The sequence below is a fragment of the Gymnoscopelus microlampas genome (genome assembly GCF_963454915.1).
Source record: "Gymnoscopelus microlampas genome assembly, chromosome: 5".
NCBI classification, from domain to species: Eukaryota; Metazoa; Chordata; class Actinopteri; order Myctophiformes; family Myctophidae; genus Gymnoscopelus; species Gymnoscopelus microlampas.
In genome coordinates this window covers 35,469,325-35,486,885 of record NC_139942.1, presented here as the reverse complement: position 1 = coordinate 35,486,885, position 17,561 = coordinate 35,469,325, and the positions used below count along the sequence as shown (strand labels likewise).

Sequence of the window (17,561 nt, the reverse complement as noted above, 5' to 3'; positions counted from 1 at the left end):
TATACAAGAAAGAGACTCAAGGCATAGATATTGACTTGGAGGCTGGGCACAGTGGTGCGGTGTCACACAGCATCACTTTGACATTGTGACCTTAGAAAATAAAATGATCAATATCCCTTTCCTTGACAGATGCCCCAATTAGTTCTATCCTCTTGAGATTGTTCTCTCTGAGGAAATGTCTTGAGTGCTAGCCAAAAGATCCTCCACCCTCCTCAAATTCTCTCATTTGGAAAGTCTGATACAGTAGTTGTAGCTGATATTTTCTCAAATGTATTGTGTTTTTCTTTTAATGTAAAAAATCGACTCTTTGCTGCTTTTCTTTTCTTTTAACCTGTACTGGACTTTGGTGATCTTTTATATGCATACTTTGTTCTGCAAAGTGCTTTACATGGTTGACACAGCTTTAACATGCTTCCATGGGGTTCATTACCAATAAGACATACTCACCATTGTGAGTTATACTCTCGGGTAGGATGGCCTATGGTCTGGCCAAGCGAATGCTCTGACACTGATGCACATTTATATACAGTATAAGGCAATTCTGTCATGGGCTGCTGCTCCTGTGCCCCCTTTTGACATGTTTTCCAACCATGACCTTTATTTTTGTCTCTCTCTCTGTCTGTCTGTCTGTCTGTCTGTCTGTCTGTCTGTGTCTGTCTCTCTCTCTTTCTCTCTCTCTTGTTTTCGTCCTGTTTCCCTGGTTGTTTACTTAGTTAGTTAGTTATATATCGTATGTCTCCTCAGCTCTATGTCATGTATATTCAATGTCTAGGTTGAGGTGTCTCTAGTTGTCAGTTGTTTGTAATCCTTCCATGTAGTACTGCCCAGTTTTCTCTGTTCTTTGTCACTTCGTCAAACTGTTTTAGATGTGAGTACCTGTCTGTCTTGGCTACCCAGAATTCTGTTTGCCTGAAGTGCTTTTGATCTCCATATTATTTTGGATTTGCCTGCTACTTTTGGACTGCTTCTGCCTCGCCTTGACTGCATTGGGCCTACTCTGCATACGTCTGACAAATTATTGGTCTGCTGTGTTTTTATCATGTGGAAACATTTTGCACATACTCTTTGCTTTCTCAAGACATGTTTATGCTTTCTAAAAACATCTCTATGCTTTCTGAAAATTGGGAAGAGGGCATTCTGCACCCTCGACATGGATTAGGTTGCAGAATGACTTGAAACTAAATAAATTCATTAAATGCTTTTAATTCCAAAATGAAAGATTTATAGATGCAGATCAATGTTCTTAATTTAGCTGGTTATGAAATTGACGTCTAGAAATCTCTTTTGAAATGTGATACATTTTTATCTCCTCTGCTGTCTGTTTTTAATTATGCTGCTGCCTGTCTAGGCCAGGTCTAACTCCAAACCCATTTTTTAAATCTCAATGGTGGCTGTGTGTGTGTATATATATATATATATATATATATATATATATATATATATATATATATATATATATATATATATATATATATATAAAATGATGCCCCATTTGTAAGGAACATTTGTGGAATGAGCAGCGCAGCTGAGTATGTGGGTTGCGCACATGAAAAGTCGCCCATGAAAAATGCATTGAAACAGCTACAAGCTCACAGCGTGTCGTTTCGGCTATTTAAAATAACAACAATTAAGTAGAATAGAATAGACTTTATTAGCATTTGCACAAATGCATAGGAACTCTTGGAGCTCAGCTCCCAGGGTCAGCTTTTAAAAACAGAAAATACAGACAAGACCGAAAGAACATACTACAATACTACTACATATATCCTACAATACTCTTTAAAAAGATAAAAAAAAAGAAGTACTTCAAATAAAACCAGTGCAATTCATCTATCATGATTCAATTCATCTGTCATGATTCAGTTCACCTATTTCCTATATACGTGCGATATGATTGGCTACCATCCTTAATGTATTCGGCTTCTAATCTCACAGTGGCTAGAAAAAAAACTTGTTAAAGAATTGTGTCCTGTGGGTGGAGATGCTCTCTGGCCTGTGGTGTCTCAGGTTGTATCCCGAATCCCTCCACACGAACAGAGGGTGCAATGAAGTACAGCCGCAGCTGTGCTTTTCTCACTGTAGCAACAGAGTTTTCAGTCCAGCTCAGATCTTTTGACACATGAAGGCCCAGGAAACTGCCTACCTGCTCCACCTCTGTCCCCTTGATGGTGAGAGGTCGCACTGTGGGAGGTCCCCTCCCGAAATCCAGAATTACTTCCTTCGTTTTATCCATGTTGAAGACTAGGTCATGTTCCTCTCCGTAGCTGATGATGTTGTTCACCTGTTCCCTGTGCGCCATCCATGGATGGTTGTGTCATCGGCATACTTAATTATGAAACGCAGTCATGCGTATACAAGGCATAGAGTTTAGGCACCGGCTTCAGATGCTGTCAATGCACTGAATGGGACATTATCACGTTTAATCAGACTATTGATTGGTCTAAGTAGGTGAGATACTGACCTACCGACGGGGCTCAGTAGGTGTTTTATCCTGTGGGTTGATGAAAGTTGGGGCAAACGCTCACCCCAAAACAGGATTTGCGATTCTGTGCCTATCGGTACATAACTCGGACAACGCTGAGTCGGCTCAAGCGAACTTCGCAACGTTCGGCACGGCAACTCGCTCGATTTAGCTCGCTCGGTGGTGCCTCTCGTAGCTCAAATTCGCTTGAGACGGCGCTCCTCCGCCGGGGTCCAAAACTATACTTTATACGAAACACCTACTGAGCCCCGTCAGTAGGTCAGTATCTCACATACTTAGACCACTCAATAGCCTGATTAAACGCGGGTAGGTCAGTATCTCACCTACTGTACTTGGACCAATCAATAATCTGATTAAACGTGATAATGTCCCATTCAGTGCATTGACAGCATCCGAAATGGGTGGTTTAGGACTGAGGCAGCAGCTCTGAGGTGTTCCAGTATTAACTTATTTCACATCCTCACCACTTGTGGTTTATTGTGTTGAAAGCCGAGCTGTAATCCATAAAGAGCATACTGTACGTACATATGTTTTGCTTTTGTCCAATGTAGAATGACGTGCTAGAGCCACTGCATCATCCACAGATCTATATTTGCGATAGGCAAACTGTAGGGGGTCCAATGAGTCAGTTTTTCCATGCACTTAATTGCCACTGAAGTCAGTGCTACTTGCGTAAAATCATTCATTGTGCTTGTGTTAGCTTTTTTTAGGGACTAGTATTATGACAGAAGACTTAAAGGACTGGGGGCTATTTCCTGTGTAAGGGAGATGTTAAAAATGTATGCGTACACCCCCGCCAGTTGCTCAGCACAGAACTTCAGGACTCTCAGTGACACTCCATCAGGACCAGCTGCCTTTCTGAGGTTGACTTTCCTAAGCGCCCACAGGACCTGTGTCTCCAGGGTTGTGGGGAGATTTTAAGGGGGTGACCATGCACTGGACCCTGAAATTAACAGGAAGCGAGTGCAAAGAGCCTAGGACTGGAGTGATGTGGCACCTTCTACTGGACCTGGTTAACAGTCTGGCAGCAGCATTTTTGAATTAGTTGGAGGCAGTCCATGGTTGTTTTACCGAGGCAGGTGAAAAGTGAATTGTAATAGTCCAAGCGTGAGGGGACAAAGGCATGGATGATCATCTCTAACTCAGGGTATGAGACAATTGACCTAAGCTTTAGAAAGTTCCTAAGGTGGAAGAAACATGTACAGGTTACTGATTTGACAGATTGGATCCCTTGCCACATGCCACACTGTGTGTGTTGTTATACAAATAACAGCTCTCAGGTTTCTGGGAGTATAGTATTTTTGCGGCTTGATGGACTTTTGTATACTCCGGCTGCACACGCCGGTTCCTGATTTTCATACGTACGTCTGCATTGAACCAGGGCTTTTGGTTAGGGAAGACTTGAATAGTATGGGAGGGGATGCAGATGGAAGGGCACCATTCAACATAACCACTAACAGTCTCTGTGTAATCATGAATATTGTCCGTGGTCTCTTTAAAACATTCATGTCCATAGCCTCCAGGCAGCCCTGTAGGTATGCCAGTGCACTGTCAGTCCACCCCACATCCTAGCAGTCTTAACTGTGACTGCGTTAGTTTTCAGCATTGAGATGTAAGTGGGCCTTAACATGATTGCCAGGTGGTCAGAGTTAACAAACTGAGGTTTGGGAATGGCGGTGTGTGGAGAGAGAGAGAGAGATGAGGTTCTACTCTGATTGAATGTAGACATCTTGCTAAGTAAAGCAAAGCAGCCCCCAGGTGCTCTATATCTGACGGTCAATCGTATAGTGTGAAAATCATAACGATATTATGACAGAAAGAGACTTGTGTAGTGTGAAATGCATAATGATCTGATGACTCCGGACGACTTAAAAAGTCGTATAGTGTGTAGCTGCCTTAAGACTGCCTTCCAACGTTTGGGGCCCTGGGTAGACAACCCAGCCTGGCGGAGACCTGTGCTCCGAGGAGCACACTTTCCTGAAAAGTAACAGTTAGGGACATACAAGTTTTCCACCCGACAGCGACAAAATGATAACGGCACTAGCACACCACACAATCTCTCTGTTTTCCAGGAGCATCACAGAGTCCTTTGAGGTTTCCAAAGCAGACTCACATTCTTTATTCTCTTTCTGGGTATACCACTGGGACATGTGAGTGGGTGATCTGTCAAGGCAATCAAAGTTGCTTTTCATATACCATGTACCTAAGACTGAGCTGACTCTGGGTCAGCCGTGAAATGTAGTCACCTGGGACATGTCAGCCATTGTTTAGAGGTGTGAGCGAAATGTATAAAAGGAAATGGAAATGGAAGTTGTCAACTGGTGGACAGTAATAAAGTAGATTTAGTTGATTACTTACCTTACTTAAGTACATGCAACATGTGAGTTTGTAGATATGCTATTTTCACTATTATTGATAGTATCTCTAACTTTTTTTAAGATTTATTTTGGGGCTTTTTTAAGCCTTTATTGATAGGATAGGAGGTTGGCAGGAAATGGGGAGAGAGATGGGGAGTGATATGCAGCAAAGGCCGTCGGGATTGGGACTCAAACCCGCAATGTGCTGTCAGGCTACTTTGGTGCCTAGGTGCCCGGACCGCTACGCCAGTGGACCCGGCTAACTCAAGTACAAATTGCACTTGTAGCGAGTAATTATCTACACTTTGACTCAATACTAGTGTTGAGTACTTTTCCCACCACTTGTCCACAAGTGTTTGGGTTCGCCAACTTTTATTAAATTTGCCCATATGTTTAGGGAGGGGGGTATTTTAGGGAGGGGGGCAAAAAGGGGGGCAAAAATGAATGCATTTTGTGAGACTGTGCTTGACTGTCCTACGTTTATTTCCAAAGAAATCAATATAACAACATGGAATGTTACCACATTGGCCGACATGGCCACTGCACCACCACAGCCAGTAAATGATTCAGGAAAGTTGTATCACTAGTTTGCTGTAGGCTAAAATCAACATATTCCACGATTTGGAACGGAAAGAACTCTTCTTTTTCTCTCAGCTTAGTAGCTATAGATTTCTAGCTGAATGTGCATTGAGGTGTGCAAACTTTTTTTATATAGCATACTGAAAAACGACTGGAGTCGACCAAAGTGCTGTACAGGTCAAGAAACAATAAAATCAAAGTTAAAATGAAGCTACAGTAGGCTGTGATTAAAAGCCAAATGCAGAGGGTGAGAAATCACCTAGCTGGAGGGAGAAGCTTCTTTCGGACAAATATGATCGAAACGAAACTAGGGCAGTACCCGTAATGCCAACATGATAATCGAGGTGTGAGAGAAGGATCCTGTGATCTATGTCGAAGGCAGCCGAGAGATAAACAGGACCAGAATGGTGGGGCTACCAGAGTCAACAGTTAAAATCAGATTATTAAAAACTCTTAAAAGGGCTGTTTCAGTGGTATGGCCCGGTTTAAAACCTGATCGGAATTGATTGCAGCTGAACATAGACAACTCTAAAACCTTGGACAGGAAGAGTATTTAGGATAAGACCTGAAATTGGAAAGAATGGATTGATCTAAAATGTTCTTTTTAATTAAAGGATGCACCACAGCATGTTTAAAGGCAGCCGGGATGCATCCTGAGATGAGGCATGTGTTGATCAGTGTTAATACTCTTGGGCCGATAGACCTTTGAGAAGACGGGAGGGGATGCAATCTGTGGGGCAGTTTGTAGACCGGAGATGGGTGACCTTAGTCGGAGAGTGAGGGGAGGGATATTGCCTGAAACTGACCAAAAACAGCAGCAGGGCATGGAGAAGATGCGGGATCTGGGACAATACATGTGTGAGCTGACCTAAGATCAGTAATTTCATCAATGAAAAACTTTTGAAAGTTTTCACAGAGGGAGGGGGGTGGAACCAGAGGAGAGGCATCACAGCATGAATTGAAAATATTAAAAAGCACCTGGGGTTTGTGGCTATTTTTTTAAAACAAGATTGCAGATAAAAGCTCATTTAGCAGCTCTGATAGCAGTTTGACTGTCAAGTAGGATTTCATAGTGAACCTGAAGTTTATCCTTTTCCCATGATCTCTCAGCACGCCTGCATAAGCGTCTGAGAGCTCTGGTAGAGTCATTGAGCCAGGGCTCTGAAAGTGCTTTAGTGCGCTGTGGCCTAAAAGGGGCAATAGTGTCGAGAATGTGGGTGCATGTGGAGTTAAAATTTGAGGAGAGTGCCTCGACATTGAGGGAGCAGTTTTCACCCATGGCAGTAATTGTGGAGTCATTGAACATATGGGAAAAGTGTGAAGCAGTTGATGGATTGATGGAGCGTGTATGACGTACAAGTTTACCGGGTTTATAATTGTATCATTGATCATCAATGCTCAGCTTACCATGGGCAGTCCAAAGGCACTGACATCTGATTAGCTCCATACACTGCAAATCTTGGTTTAACCCTTAAGTAAGAATAGAACCAGGGCTCCATAAATTAAAGTGAAAAAAAAGAAAAATACATTCAGTACATCTAAACAAATAAACATACTACTATATAAGTTAAAACAATGGTAATTAAGACACTTTCCAAGAAAGCTGCAGAATTTCCCCCATGTGACATTTGTGCTCATTAGTGAGGACAGTATGACTGTAGAATGAGCCTTTATTCAATGACATTTCTGAATTAATTATTGTATGGATGTTACACAGTGTGTATTTGTTAGTCAAGTTATTATGTCTCATTATGTAAATACAGAATTTTTCTTCGACCATTGGCTGAGCAGTCATTAATACGGTTAAGGAGGCTTAATGCTCATCCCTGGTTAATACCCCCTCATCTGTTTTGTTGCATATGATGGCTGTTATTTGCCATGTACTTAGTGGAAGATTGAGTTGGATATGAATCCCTCCACATGCAGACCAAAGTACCAAACATCAGAAGCCATGCGATATATTTTACTTTTTTACTTTATTAAAATGTTAAACAAAAAATTTATAAAACGATAAACAAGGGGGCAAATCAAATTAAAACCAAAACAAGGAAATAGTAATTTAAGAATAGAAGGAGCCATGTGATTTGATGACAAAACTGAGGCTGCAGCACAGGATCACTGGTTGGGAAAATGTAGGATAGAATAACCACTGATGGTGACACAGACATACAGTATATACTGTAGGGTATAAGCTGCCCTTCAGTTAGGACTGCAGTCTCACGCCCCATTTCCGGCTACAGTCTGTAAAGTCACCTCTTCAGACTGTACCTCGCCCCTTAGAACTCCTCATTCCTTTTATCACGTATTGTTACCTATTTTGATAGTTTGTTATACAATGCAGATGCACAATGTTCTCGTAGAGAGGTCACAGAGAGGTCACTTAACACGGTTAACCGTGGCCTGACGTCATATTTATACAAATTAATATTGCAGTGCACACAAACCTTGACGCTAACCCTTACCCTATCAAATATGTACAGTAGCTCAATTGAGTCAGTATTTGAACACGGTTAACAAAGCCAACCATTCCATTACAGACAGAGCCTACAAGGTGAAGAGCTGTCAAATTAGCGATGTGACTGATTCAGGATTTTGTTACTTTTTTATGATTCTTAACTGCCACTAACCTGACACCGTCAAATGGAAGAAGCTTGCAGGTTAAACTGCCACCATCATGTTCAGAAATTGCATCAAAGCGCTGATGTTTAAAAGCCATAAAGTTTCAAAAATAAAATCTTTAATTGACAATTCCTAGTCATGTCTGTTTATAGTTATAATACTTTGTGGTTTACGGTGTTGCTGAAATGTCAGAGCTTTAATTTAGCTGAAATCCTGCGTCCTTCACAACTGCATAGGGTTGCAAATGTTTTGCAATAAACCACTCAATGTTTTAGTTATTTAGTTTGATCTGTTGCATGGAGACGCTGTTTACAAGGAGAAGGTTTTATTTCTCTCCTCCACGTGCTGTCATCAGACATTGGAGTGATGTCTTCATACATGTGTCATCATATTGAAAGTAGCCTATTACCGCTATACCGTACGTGTTGAACAGCTTAATCACTTAATCCGTAAAACCCAATTTATATGCTGCATATTTTGCACTGCACTGTTTTTTCATCCTGTTTTTCAAAATCATCACACTCACAAGTTACCTGCAGCAGTAACTTGAGGAAAATAAAACTCCTGTAGCTCGCTACGCACTACACGCACACACTGTTTCCTCTCCTGTCTGTAAAACACCAGTCTCTCACTATCCTTACCCTCCTTCACGGCACTTGCCCCTTTTCCTCTCCTAAACTGATGACACAATTCCACCACATTCTCTCGGCTTGATCTTCTGTCACTCACGTCAGCTGAGAGAATCGGACGAAGATGGCAGACTCTGACTGTCTGATGACGTCACAGACAACGTCACCAACAGATACAGTTTTATTGGTGACGTAAGACGAGTGACTGTCAGACAAGTAAATGGAGAAGAGAAAGAGCTATGATCATGGAGATGTTCGGGCTCAGCGATAGAGGTGACAATAGAAAAGGAAAGAAATGCAACCTCTCTGACATGTCTCTGGTGGAGTTCCTCAAAATTGAGCTAACAAGAGGATACTTCCTCGAGCACAATGAAGCCAAGTACTCAGAAAGCAGAGAGAGGGTCTACAACTGCCTCCGCATACCCATAGAACTGGAGAAGTTGATGATGTTCGCCTCCTTCCTGTGTCTGGATGCGTTTCTGTACGTGTTCACTCTGCTGCCCCTCAGGGTTCTACTGGCTCTGCTCCGCCTCGTCGCCCTGCCCTGCTCCGTCCTCGCTGGTTCTCGGCTGCTGCAGCCAGCCCAGGTGTGTGATGTGTTGAAAGGTTTAATCCTGGTCGTGTGCTACTGTATGATTGGCTATGTAGACTATTCCATGATGTACCACCTAATCAGAGGACAGTCTGTCATCAAACTATACTTCCTGTACAACATGCTGGAGGTGGCAGACCGCCTCTTCTCGTCGGTTGGTCAGGACATCCTAGATGCTTTGTACTGGACGGCTACAGAACCTAAACAGAAGAAGGGTACTCACAGAGGGGTAATCACTCACTTGCTCATGGCCGTTCTCTATGTCTTTCTTCATGCTATTCTCATCATGGTCCAGGCTACCACCCTCAGTGTTGCCTTCAACTCCCACAACAAGTCACTGCTCGCTATCATGATGTCCAGCAACTTTGTGGAAATCAAAGGGAGCGTGTTTAAGAAGTTTGAAAAGAACAGCCTGCTTCAGATATCCAACAGTGACATAAAGGAGAGGTTCACCAACCACATACGCCTCCTCATTGTGTGCCTCAGGAACATGGAGCAGTTCTCCTGGAATCTGGACCACCTGTGGGTGCTGTTCCCTGACGTTGTCATGGTGATAGTCTCGGAGGTCGTCGTGGATATTGTCAAACACACCTTCATCACTAAGTTCAACAACATCAATGCCGATGTGTATGGAGAGTACCGCGCCAGCCTCGCCATCGACCTGGTCAGCAGCTGGCAGAAAAATGCATACACAGACTACAGTGATTCAGTGTCCAGGCGAATGGGCTTCGTTTCCCTACCTCTGGCTCTGATGCTGATCAGAGTGGTCAACAGCTCAGTGAAGATCCAGGGCTCTCTGTCCTTTATGTGTGTGCTGCTCTTCTACCTGGGGATGACAACTCTGAAGGTGCTAATAAGCATTGTTATGTTGGGGAAGTCGTGTGTGTTCGTCAAAGAAGCCAACATGGAGGAGAAGCTGTTTGATCCCCCTCGTTCCATCGCCCCCAGCCGTGCCAACTCCAGAGCCCACCGCACCAGACACACACATACTGCTACACTACAAGATCCAGTGACAGAGAGAGGTGTGTCTGTCATCCTCAGGGTAAGCATCTGTCATCTCCCAGCCCCCCCACCTGCCAAAGAGCAACACATTACTGACCACACCTGATGGTGATGACAATGAAGACGGCAAGGTGACCCAGGTCTGCAGGGAGACGGATTCAAACAACAAATGCCAAAGGAAAACCTGCTGGAGACTGACCGCTTCACCATCTGTGACAACCGTGCATCAACCAACAACGGATCCAAACCCACACCCACCCTGCCAGACAAGAGGTGCAGCCAACTCCAATTAACCTGCTTGAGTGTTTATTTCTATTACCAACTAAACACCAGGGCATTCGAGACTGTGATGTGAATGTCATACAGGAAAAGGTCATGGGAGACTGCAATTAACCCCCTCCCCCTACCACTACGATGCCTCCACCTCACATCGTTTCCTCCATGCATCCCGGGCAGAACGGAATAAGATGCAAGGTAAAGAAGAAAGTCAGGGAAAAGGTCATACTTAACAAATGTATACAAACACCAATACTAACTGACTGACTAGGGCTAAAAGACTGAGATAACAAAAGTCAACATGGACCATGAATCAACCCGATCACAATCTGTAAACCGGTTGCTCTTAACCCTCAACAGATTTAATTCTTTCTATTTTTCTTTCTACTTCTCTTAGTTAAACTTATACATTTTTGTTGTTCATTGTGTTTTGATGAAACTATTCTATGAACATGTTAGATTGTGATCAAAAACAAAGAAATATGAAATTGTGGAAGTAGTTAGTAATCCTTGAACATGCAGTTATGTTCTGACAATTGGAATATTATAGAATCATGATTTCATGGCACGCAAGCCTGGTGTTTATTGTTTTGAATACAGATTGGTCCTATTACGCAAGCCTCCCTTATCTTTGTATCGAAGCTCTGATCCCTGCTTTCCCCAGACAACTACTTGGCAGCCGACCCGAGTGTTTAATGTACTTCTCCATGAGCTCATGTAATAATCTTTTATCTTACACAAAGTGTCTCCATCTCTGTTTATTCCTCACCATCAGCTACAACAATTGTGATGAACACAAGACACTTCCATTACTGCAATACTGCAACTGTCACAATGCCTCGCTACAAGTCAAAGCAGGGAAACAAAGAATCAGAGAAAACACAACCGGTGCCATATTTCTTGTGTACACTGCCAGTAGGCCAAGGAAGTACATCCCTGTATACTTTTAATATATTATTGTCTCCGCCAGGAGACTATGTTTTCGTTCTCGTCCTTCCGTGTGTCCACCAAGCTAACATTGGTCAAGCTTCACGTGACACGTGACAATATGTTGAAAGGGTGTGCTTTGATTGGCTAGCGAGACGCATGATGAAATAGAGACATATAAATAGGTGTGTCACTTCAAAAGATCATTTATATCTTTTGAAGTGAGGTAAGACAGGATTAATCAGGAACAGTACTGGCGGAGACCTGTGCTCCGAGGAGCACATCTTCTAGTTATTATTATCATCATTATTTTGTGAATAATCACATTGTTCATTAATAATAATACTTTTTTATCCACTATCCCGCCATCACTCCATATTTAGACAAGACTGATCAATATGATATGTTATGTTATGTTATGTTTATTTATTTGATATGGACATCACAAATTACATTGGACGGAACCAGATGCATTGCTTACAATGTATATAGCACGAGTGCTAATTTTCAACACCTGTCCACAGGAAGCTTTTCTAAAATACAGTAACACCAATCTAAAACCCAATCAGGTACAAAAAAATTAATAATTGTATATATATAAATATATATATATACACACACCCATACATACAGTATGTATGGATACACATATATACACACACTCACATGTACTAATAATTAACATCATCAAAATCAATATCAGACCCAATACATTAACTAAACAAAAGAAGACATAATCATTCAAATACCCAATCAGTAGCTATACATGTGAACACAGTTGATTTGATTTCAACCATAATTTGAGCCCTCTGTTAAACACATTACCATCCGTCTCTAGTTTTAGGACCGTAGGCAAAGAGTTCCAAAGGTTTAACCCCTTTACTGAGAAGGCAGACTGCCCGAATGTGTTCTTGCTTATAGGCACAGTACAGTCACCATGTGTTGATGCTCGTGTAGTTGCTCTACCAGAGCTCTGACGCCTATATCATTAACATGATGTCAGAGATCCACAAAGAAGCCACACAGCACCCTGTTATGGGACTTTTATGATTATGTTTTTTTTTGCTTGCTATTTTCTAAAAGCACGCTGTCGTGCATCTCTATACTAGACTAGTTAATGAATCTATTTATATGAAATTATTGTCTTAACAGGGAACAAACTAGGTCCCCACTCTTCTCAAGCTGAGGGCAAAACAAATAGGAAAATAAATACATAAATACATTTAATACATATATAAAACAAATTTTAAAAAATCATAAATAAAATGTTTTACAAAAATGTAAAAAGCATGTGACAGAGCCTAGACTTCCATATCCACACTGAAGTCATATAATACATAATACATACACTCTCCTACTTTACTCTCTACCTGGCAAGGGCCACTAAACTTCAGTCCCAGCTTCTCTCCAACAGCAGGCAGTCACACCAGAACCTGGTCAGTCACCTGCCTGAAAAGACTGTGACACTGGCTTACTGTATCTTACCTGCAGGTTGGCTTTAGCCACCTCACATGCTGCCCAGATACTATCCCTAAAGGGCTACTGTACATACTGCAGGACATTAAACTCTGGCTGGATTTCATAAAGCTCTCTTTAGCCAGTTTAAGGCCTTGCCATACCGGTATGGATATTTATATCAAATGATTTCTTCTACCTGTTAAAAATCCTGTCTACACTTAGTTTAAAAAAAACAATCTATGTAGACATGTGCAAAAACATTCCTGATCAGCAGCAGATCAGGAAGTTGCTTATGTGTAAAATTAGACACAAACTGTCAAATAACCCTGATTTAAAAGGTTGTTTCACAAAAGTGCCTGCACCATAGGCACAGCGGAGTCCAGGGGTTCGAACCCACAGGAGTGCATCCGGCTTTGCTGAGCGTCTATATACGAACACAACTGGCCCGTGTTCGGGGGAAGGAAGCCAGGCAGGGAGGGGGATATTTGTCACTGCACTACTGCTGGCTGGGGCGGCACCTGTTTGTAGGGAGTATTGGGTGGGAGGAGTAGGGCGGAGGTGCTGCGTCCTCCCGGTGGGGGCTCCTCACTGGCAGGTGAGCCAGTAGGATACAACAGCAGTGACAACACACAGGCATGTCAATTGGCGTAATGATGACTAAATTGGGGAGAAAATGTTTTTTTTACTACTCCTTAGACAAAAAGACAAACTCTTGACTACCTTTATATTTTTTTATACAACATTGTGAAATGGGTTATATGAAATGGGTATATGCTATAGGTAACCGACTCCCGGAGCCACCCAGAGTTAGGGGATGTCACAGATGGGGGCTAATCCAAAATCGTTGTATCTGGTGGATGATGTGGACTAAGTAATATTGGATGTTTTCAGCAGATGCCTTTGCTGGCCGGTGAAGTGGTACATTTATTTATTTACAATGTTAAGTTGTAAACTAAATTATACGTAGCCTGCAAGTTAGTTCTGTCAGCTGTCCAATCGGGCGGGTTATTTAAGCCCTCTTACATTTGTGTTCCGTCCGCTTGAGTTTCATTGGTGTTGTCATGCAGTGTTTGCTCCCACCATCACCCCAGCGCCACCAGTGGGCTCTGCTATTGGTTCTGTTCCTCATGGGGGGTTGTTATTATATATCTAAAAAGAGAAGGCAACACTGAGGGTGGTAGCCTGGACCATGACTAGAAAAATGTAGCAGAGCCTGAACGCCAAGATAAAATATTACATCCACACTTGTATTCTCATTCTATAATATTGTTTCAATCTATTTGTGAGTTATCTGACAGAAGTTGCAATTTAGTCTAACAGTGCTAACCAAACAAACAGCTCTGTACATCCACCATTATTATTGTTGTTGTTTCCAGGTGCATGCTCATCAGACATCATTGTATCTCTAAAAGCTCAGTTTTACAGATTTCATTGTCTCCGCAGACTCCGCCAGACAGCTAATCTCCGGCGCTGTTGGCTTGATCACAGCAAACTGTGCACACACACTCCCTGGATGCCAATTCAGAACCTCTACCCCACATTTTTCACATGGGCCTGTAATAGCGCCACCAGGAGGCCGCTTTTTACAAAACAAAATTGTTTTCCTACAGATTTTATCCAAACATCACGCAAATCGGTAAACAGTAATATCTCTAATAGTCATTAAACGAAAGGGGCCTTTCAGATTTTTGTGCTCCGTTTTGAACAAAATGCCTCAAATCATGAACACAGCTTGCAATTTCCGTGAAATTTTGCACGCACATTCTCACTAGGCCGAGGAAGAAATGCCATTTTTTCAAATCAGCCGATTCGTGTTTATCTATAACTGCCCCGATCTGTGTAAAACTTTGTATGTGCACTCCCTAGAGGCCAAGGAAAAACCTTTGCCTTGCATTTTTCACATCTGCTTTTTATAGCGCCACCAGGAGGCCGATTTATGTAAAACACATTTTTGGATATTACTCCTTCAGATGTTATCCACATTTCACGCAAATCGGTATACATGATCTCTATAGTCATGTGGTCAAGAAGAATCTGTTTGATTTTGCATATTCCATCCTGATTGGCTAAGATTGACATCTAAAGTCTGCAGGAGTGGCCCATTTTGAACAAAATGCAGCAAATCATGAACGCAGCGTCCGATTACGGTTTTTCTTTTCTATTTTTCTTTTTTTCATTGCTTTGTACATGATGTACATTATGGTACAGTACACACTCATTTTGTTCTGTACAAGTTAAACATCATCCAGTGTTTGCAGTGATGTATAGACTTTTGGGGGAAAATCGCTTTTTTTTGGTGTATTTGTGTGTTGTTTTAAGCTATATCTGAGTATTAAAACATTATACGGTAATATTGTCACTGGATGTGCAAAGGCATAATTCTCCTGATAAGGCATTCATACTAGTGTTTTCCATTTTTCATGTGTACTCATATGATGGTCTGTGTCGACTATGTGTATCATTTGAACACAAAATATCATTTTGTGAAGACATAAGATAAGATAAGACCTTTATTGATTCTGTGAGGGAACTTCAGTCGCAAAAGGTAGCACAGCAGCACAGATACAGTTACAGGGCAAGAGATACAGCGTGGTGGTAAAGAAACACCATCATGAAACAATAGTATACAACAGTATACACCCTCAACAAGGCTTGCATTATACAGGACAAAATAAATACTGTGAATACACAAAGTAACCAAGTCAGATAGTGTCCCTATAGGAACTGTTGCTCAGAGCTAATCTCTCAAGAACAGATACTGCTCTCCGCTTGAATCTGTCGGGGGGGTTCGTCATAACGTGTACGCACTGGCCTACAAGTGGGCGTGCCTTCAGATCAGGAAGCAGGCCGCGCTTTACCCAATCAAATGTAGTGGGCGGGATTTACTTCCCACTGAAAACAAACCGAAACTCATTTAACAATAGCGTCCTCGGAGCAGAAAAAACACGGAAAGATATTCACATTTTAACTTGCTCTTTCATCATAGAAACAAGTGGGCTTATAACCAAAACGATCCATGTTCTCTGGGAGAAGTGGTGTTAGTGTTCTGTGTAGAAATATTGTTAGTGGGAATGAAAACATAAGCTCACCACCGGAAGTGGAGCGCTGAGGGCAGACCAAAAACCCTGGTTTCCTTGCGCACGGGTGCTCCATTTAGCTCCCCCCAGAGCCAAGTGAAAGAGTGAAAAACAGCAGAGGGCGCTGTTTTTCCTTTTTATTTGGCGATGGGTTCCCAGATTGCTTCAGAGCAAATTAGTCTATCGAACGAGCAGAGAGATCGTGTGCATCACTATAAGTCTTCATAGCTATCGGCAAGAAAGACAGTCTAACCCTTGGGGTAGATGAATCTATCATTTCTCCTCCTGCTCAATTGCCCCACAATCTCCATGTGCGAGTGGATGTCCACAATATATAGCGTCCATCTTCCTCACTATACGTATCTACACCCACTCTGCAGCAGGCAATTGCAAAGAAGAGAGAAGAGGGCACTAGCCATTACAGACTGATTTAACATATGCAGCATCCTGTTACACAGCCTTCTCAGAAAGAACAGTCTACTCTGGCCCTTGCTGAGGGTGTCATTAGAGTTGTCAGTCCAGTCCAGTTGCTTGTTCAGAAAATGAGGGATGCTTTCGGAAAACATAAACCATTGAGAAAAACTGTAGTGATTGGCATACATTTAATCAGCTTAAAGTGTATAAGAAATTGTGGTACAAAAATAAACAAACTGTCCCGTCAATATTGTCGGGAGGTGGCTCTGTATCGTTTACGATAGTCAGTCACTCATATTTGATAGTCTGTTTCTTGCGACAATTGTACTAATTCAGCGGCAGTAACATTAGGTTTTCTCGCCGTCAGTTGATGCTTCATATCCATATGAGTCAAACCGCCATGCTCATTTATTTATTTGTGGAACACAGTTCTTATTTCACGCGATATTAAAGTCTATGGGAATTCTGAATGGGGAAAAAAACGTGACCCAGGTAGGATGCGTAAATTACGTCAGACTATTGGAAAACAAACAAACACACACACACACACACACACACACACACACACACACACACACACACACACACACACACACACACACACACACAGACCAACAAAAGGTCCATTATAATGTTAGTTTTAAGTGTTTTTAGTTTTTAGTGGAGTTCACTACATCAATAAAATTCAGATGCCAGTAAATAAGATGCCAGTAAATCAGTAAATCAAGTTGATTGTATTACATAATCCAATTATAGCTGAACACTGTAGACATCCCAGAGGTCTCCAAACATGTCTTATATAGTTCCATGTGGCAAACACCAGCCACGTTAAAAGTTTTTTAAGTTAAAACCAACTCTATACTATTTGACTCAAGAGTGGTGTCTAGTCTAGTCTTCCCAAATGTTACTGGCTGAATCATTACAGAACATGCTGTTCCAATGTTCAGCTGCCTGACAGAATGGCTTGGCTAGATACTACTACTACTACACCAGTGGTTCTCAAACATTTTCCTGTCGAGGACCCCCAAATTGATGTGTGTTTGGCCACATTTGACTCACATTTGCAAAGATTTTGTGCCTGGGACTGCCATGAGATAAATATTTTCAACATTTATCAACATTGTTTTTGAGAATAGCTGATCTACAAGC

The 17,561-nt window shown here is 42.0% G+C and overlaps 1 protein-coding gene across 1 annotated transcript; it reads left to right on the top strand.

Annotated features, from left to right (window-relative positions):
• Window positions 1-8,911: 8,911 nt before the first annotated feature.
• LOC311045055 (transmembrane anterior posterior transformation protein 1 homolog) lies at window positions 8,912-12,513 on the top strand (the record flags this gene model as incomplete). The annotated part of the gene is made up of 4 exons (XM_084056867.1): window positions 8,912-10,300; window positions 10,409-10,533; window positions 11,312-11,474; window positions 12,421-12,513. 4 exons carry the CDS (start codon window positions 8,912-8,914, stop codon window positions 12,511-12,513), a joined length of 1,770 nt encoding a protein of 589 aa, XP_083912993.1.
• Window positions 12,514-17,561: the final 5,048 nt, after the last annotated feature.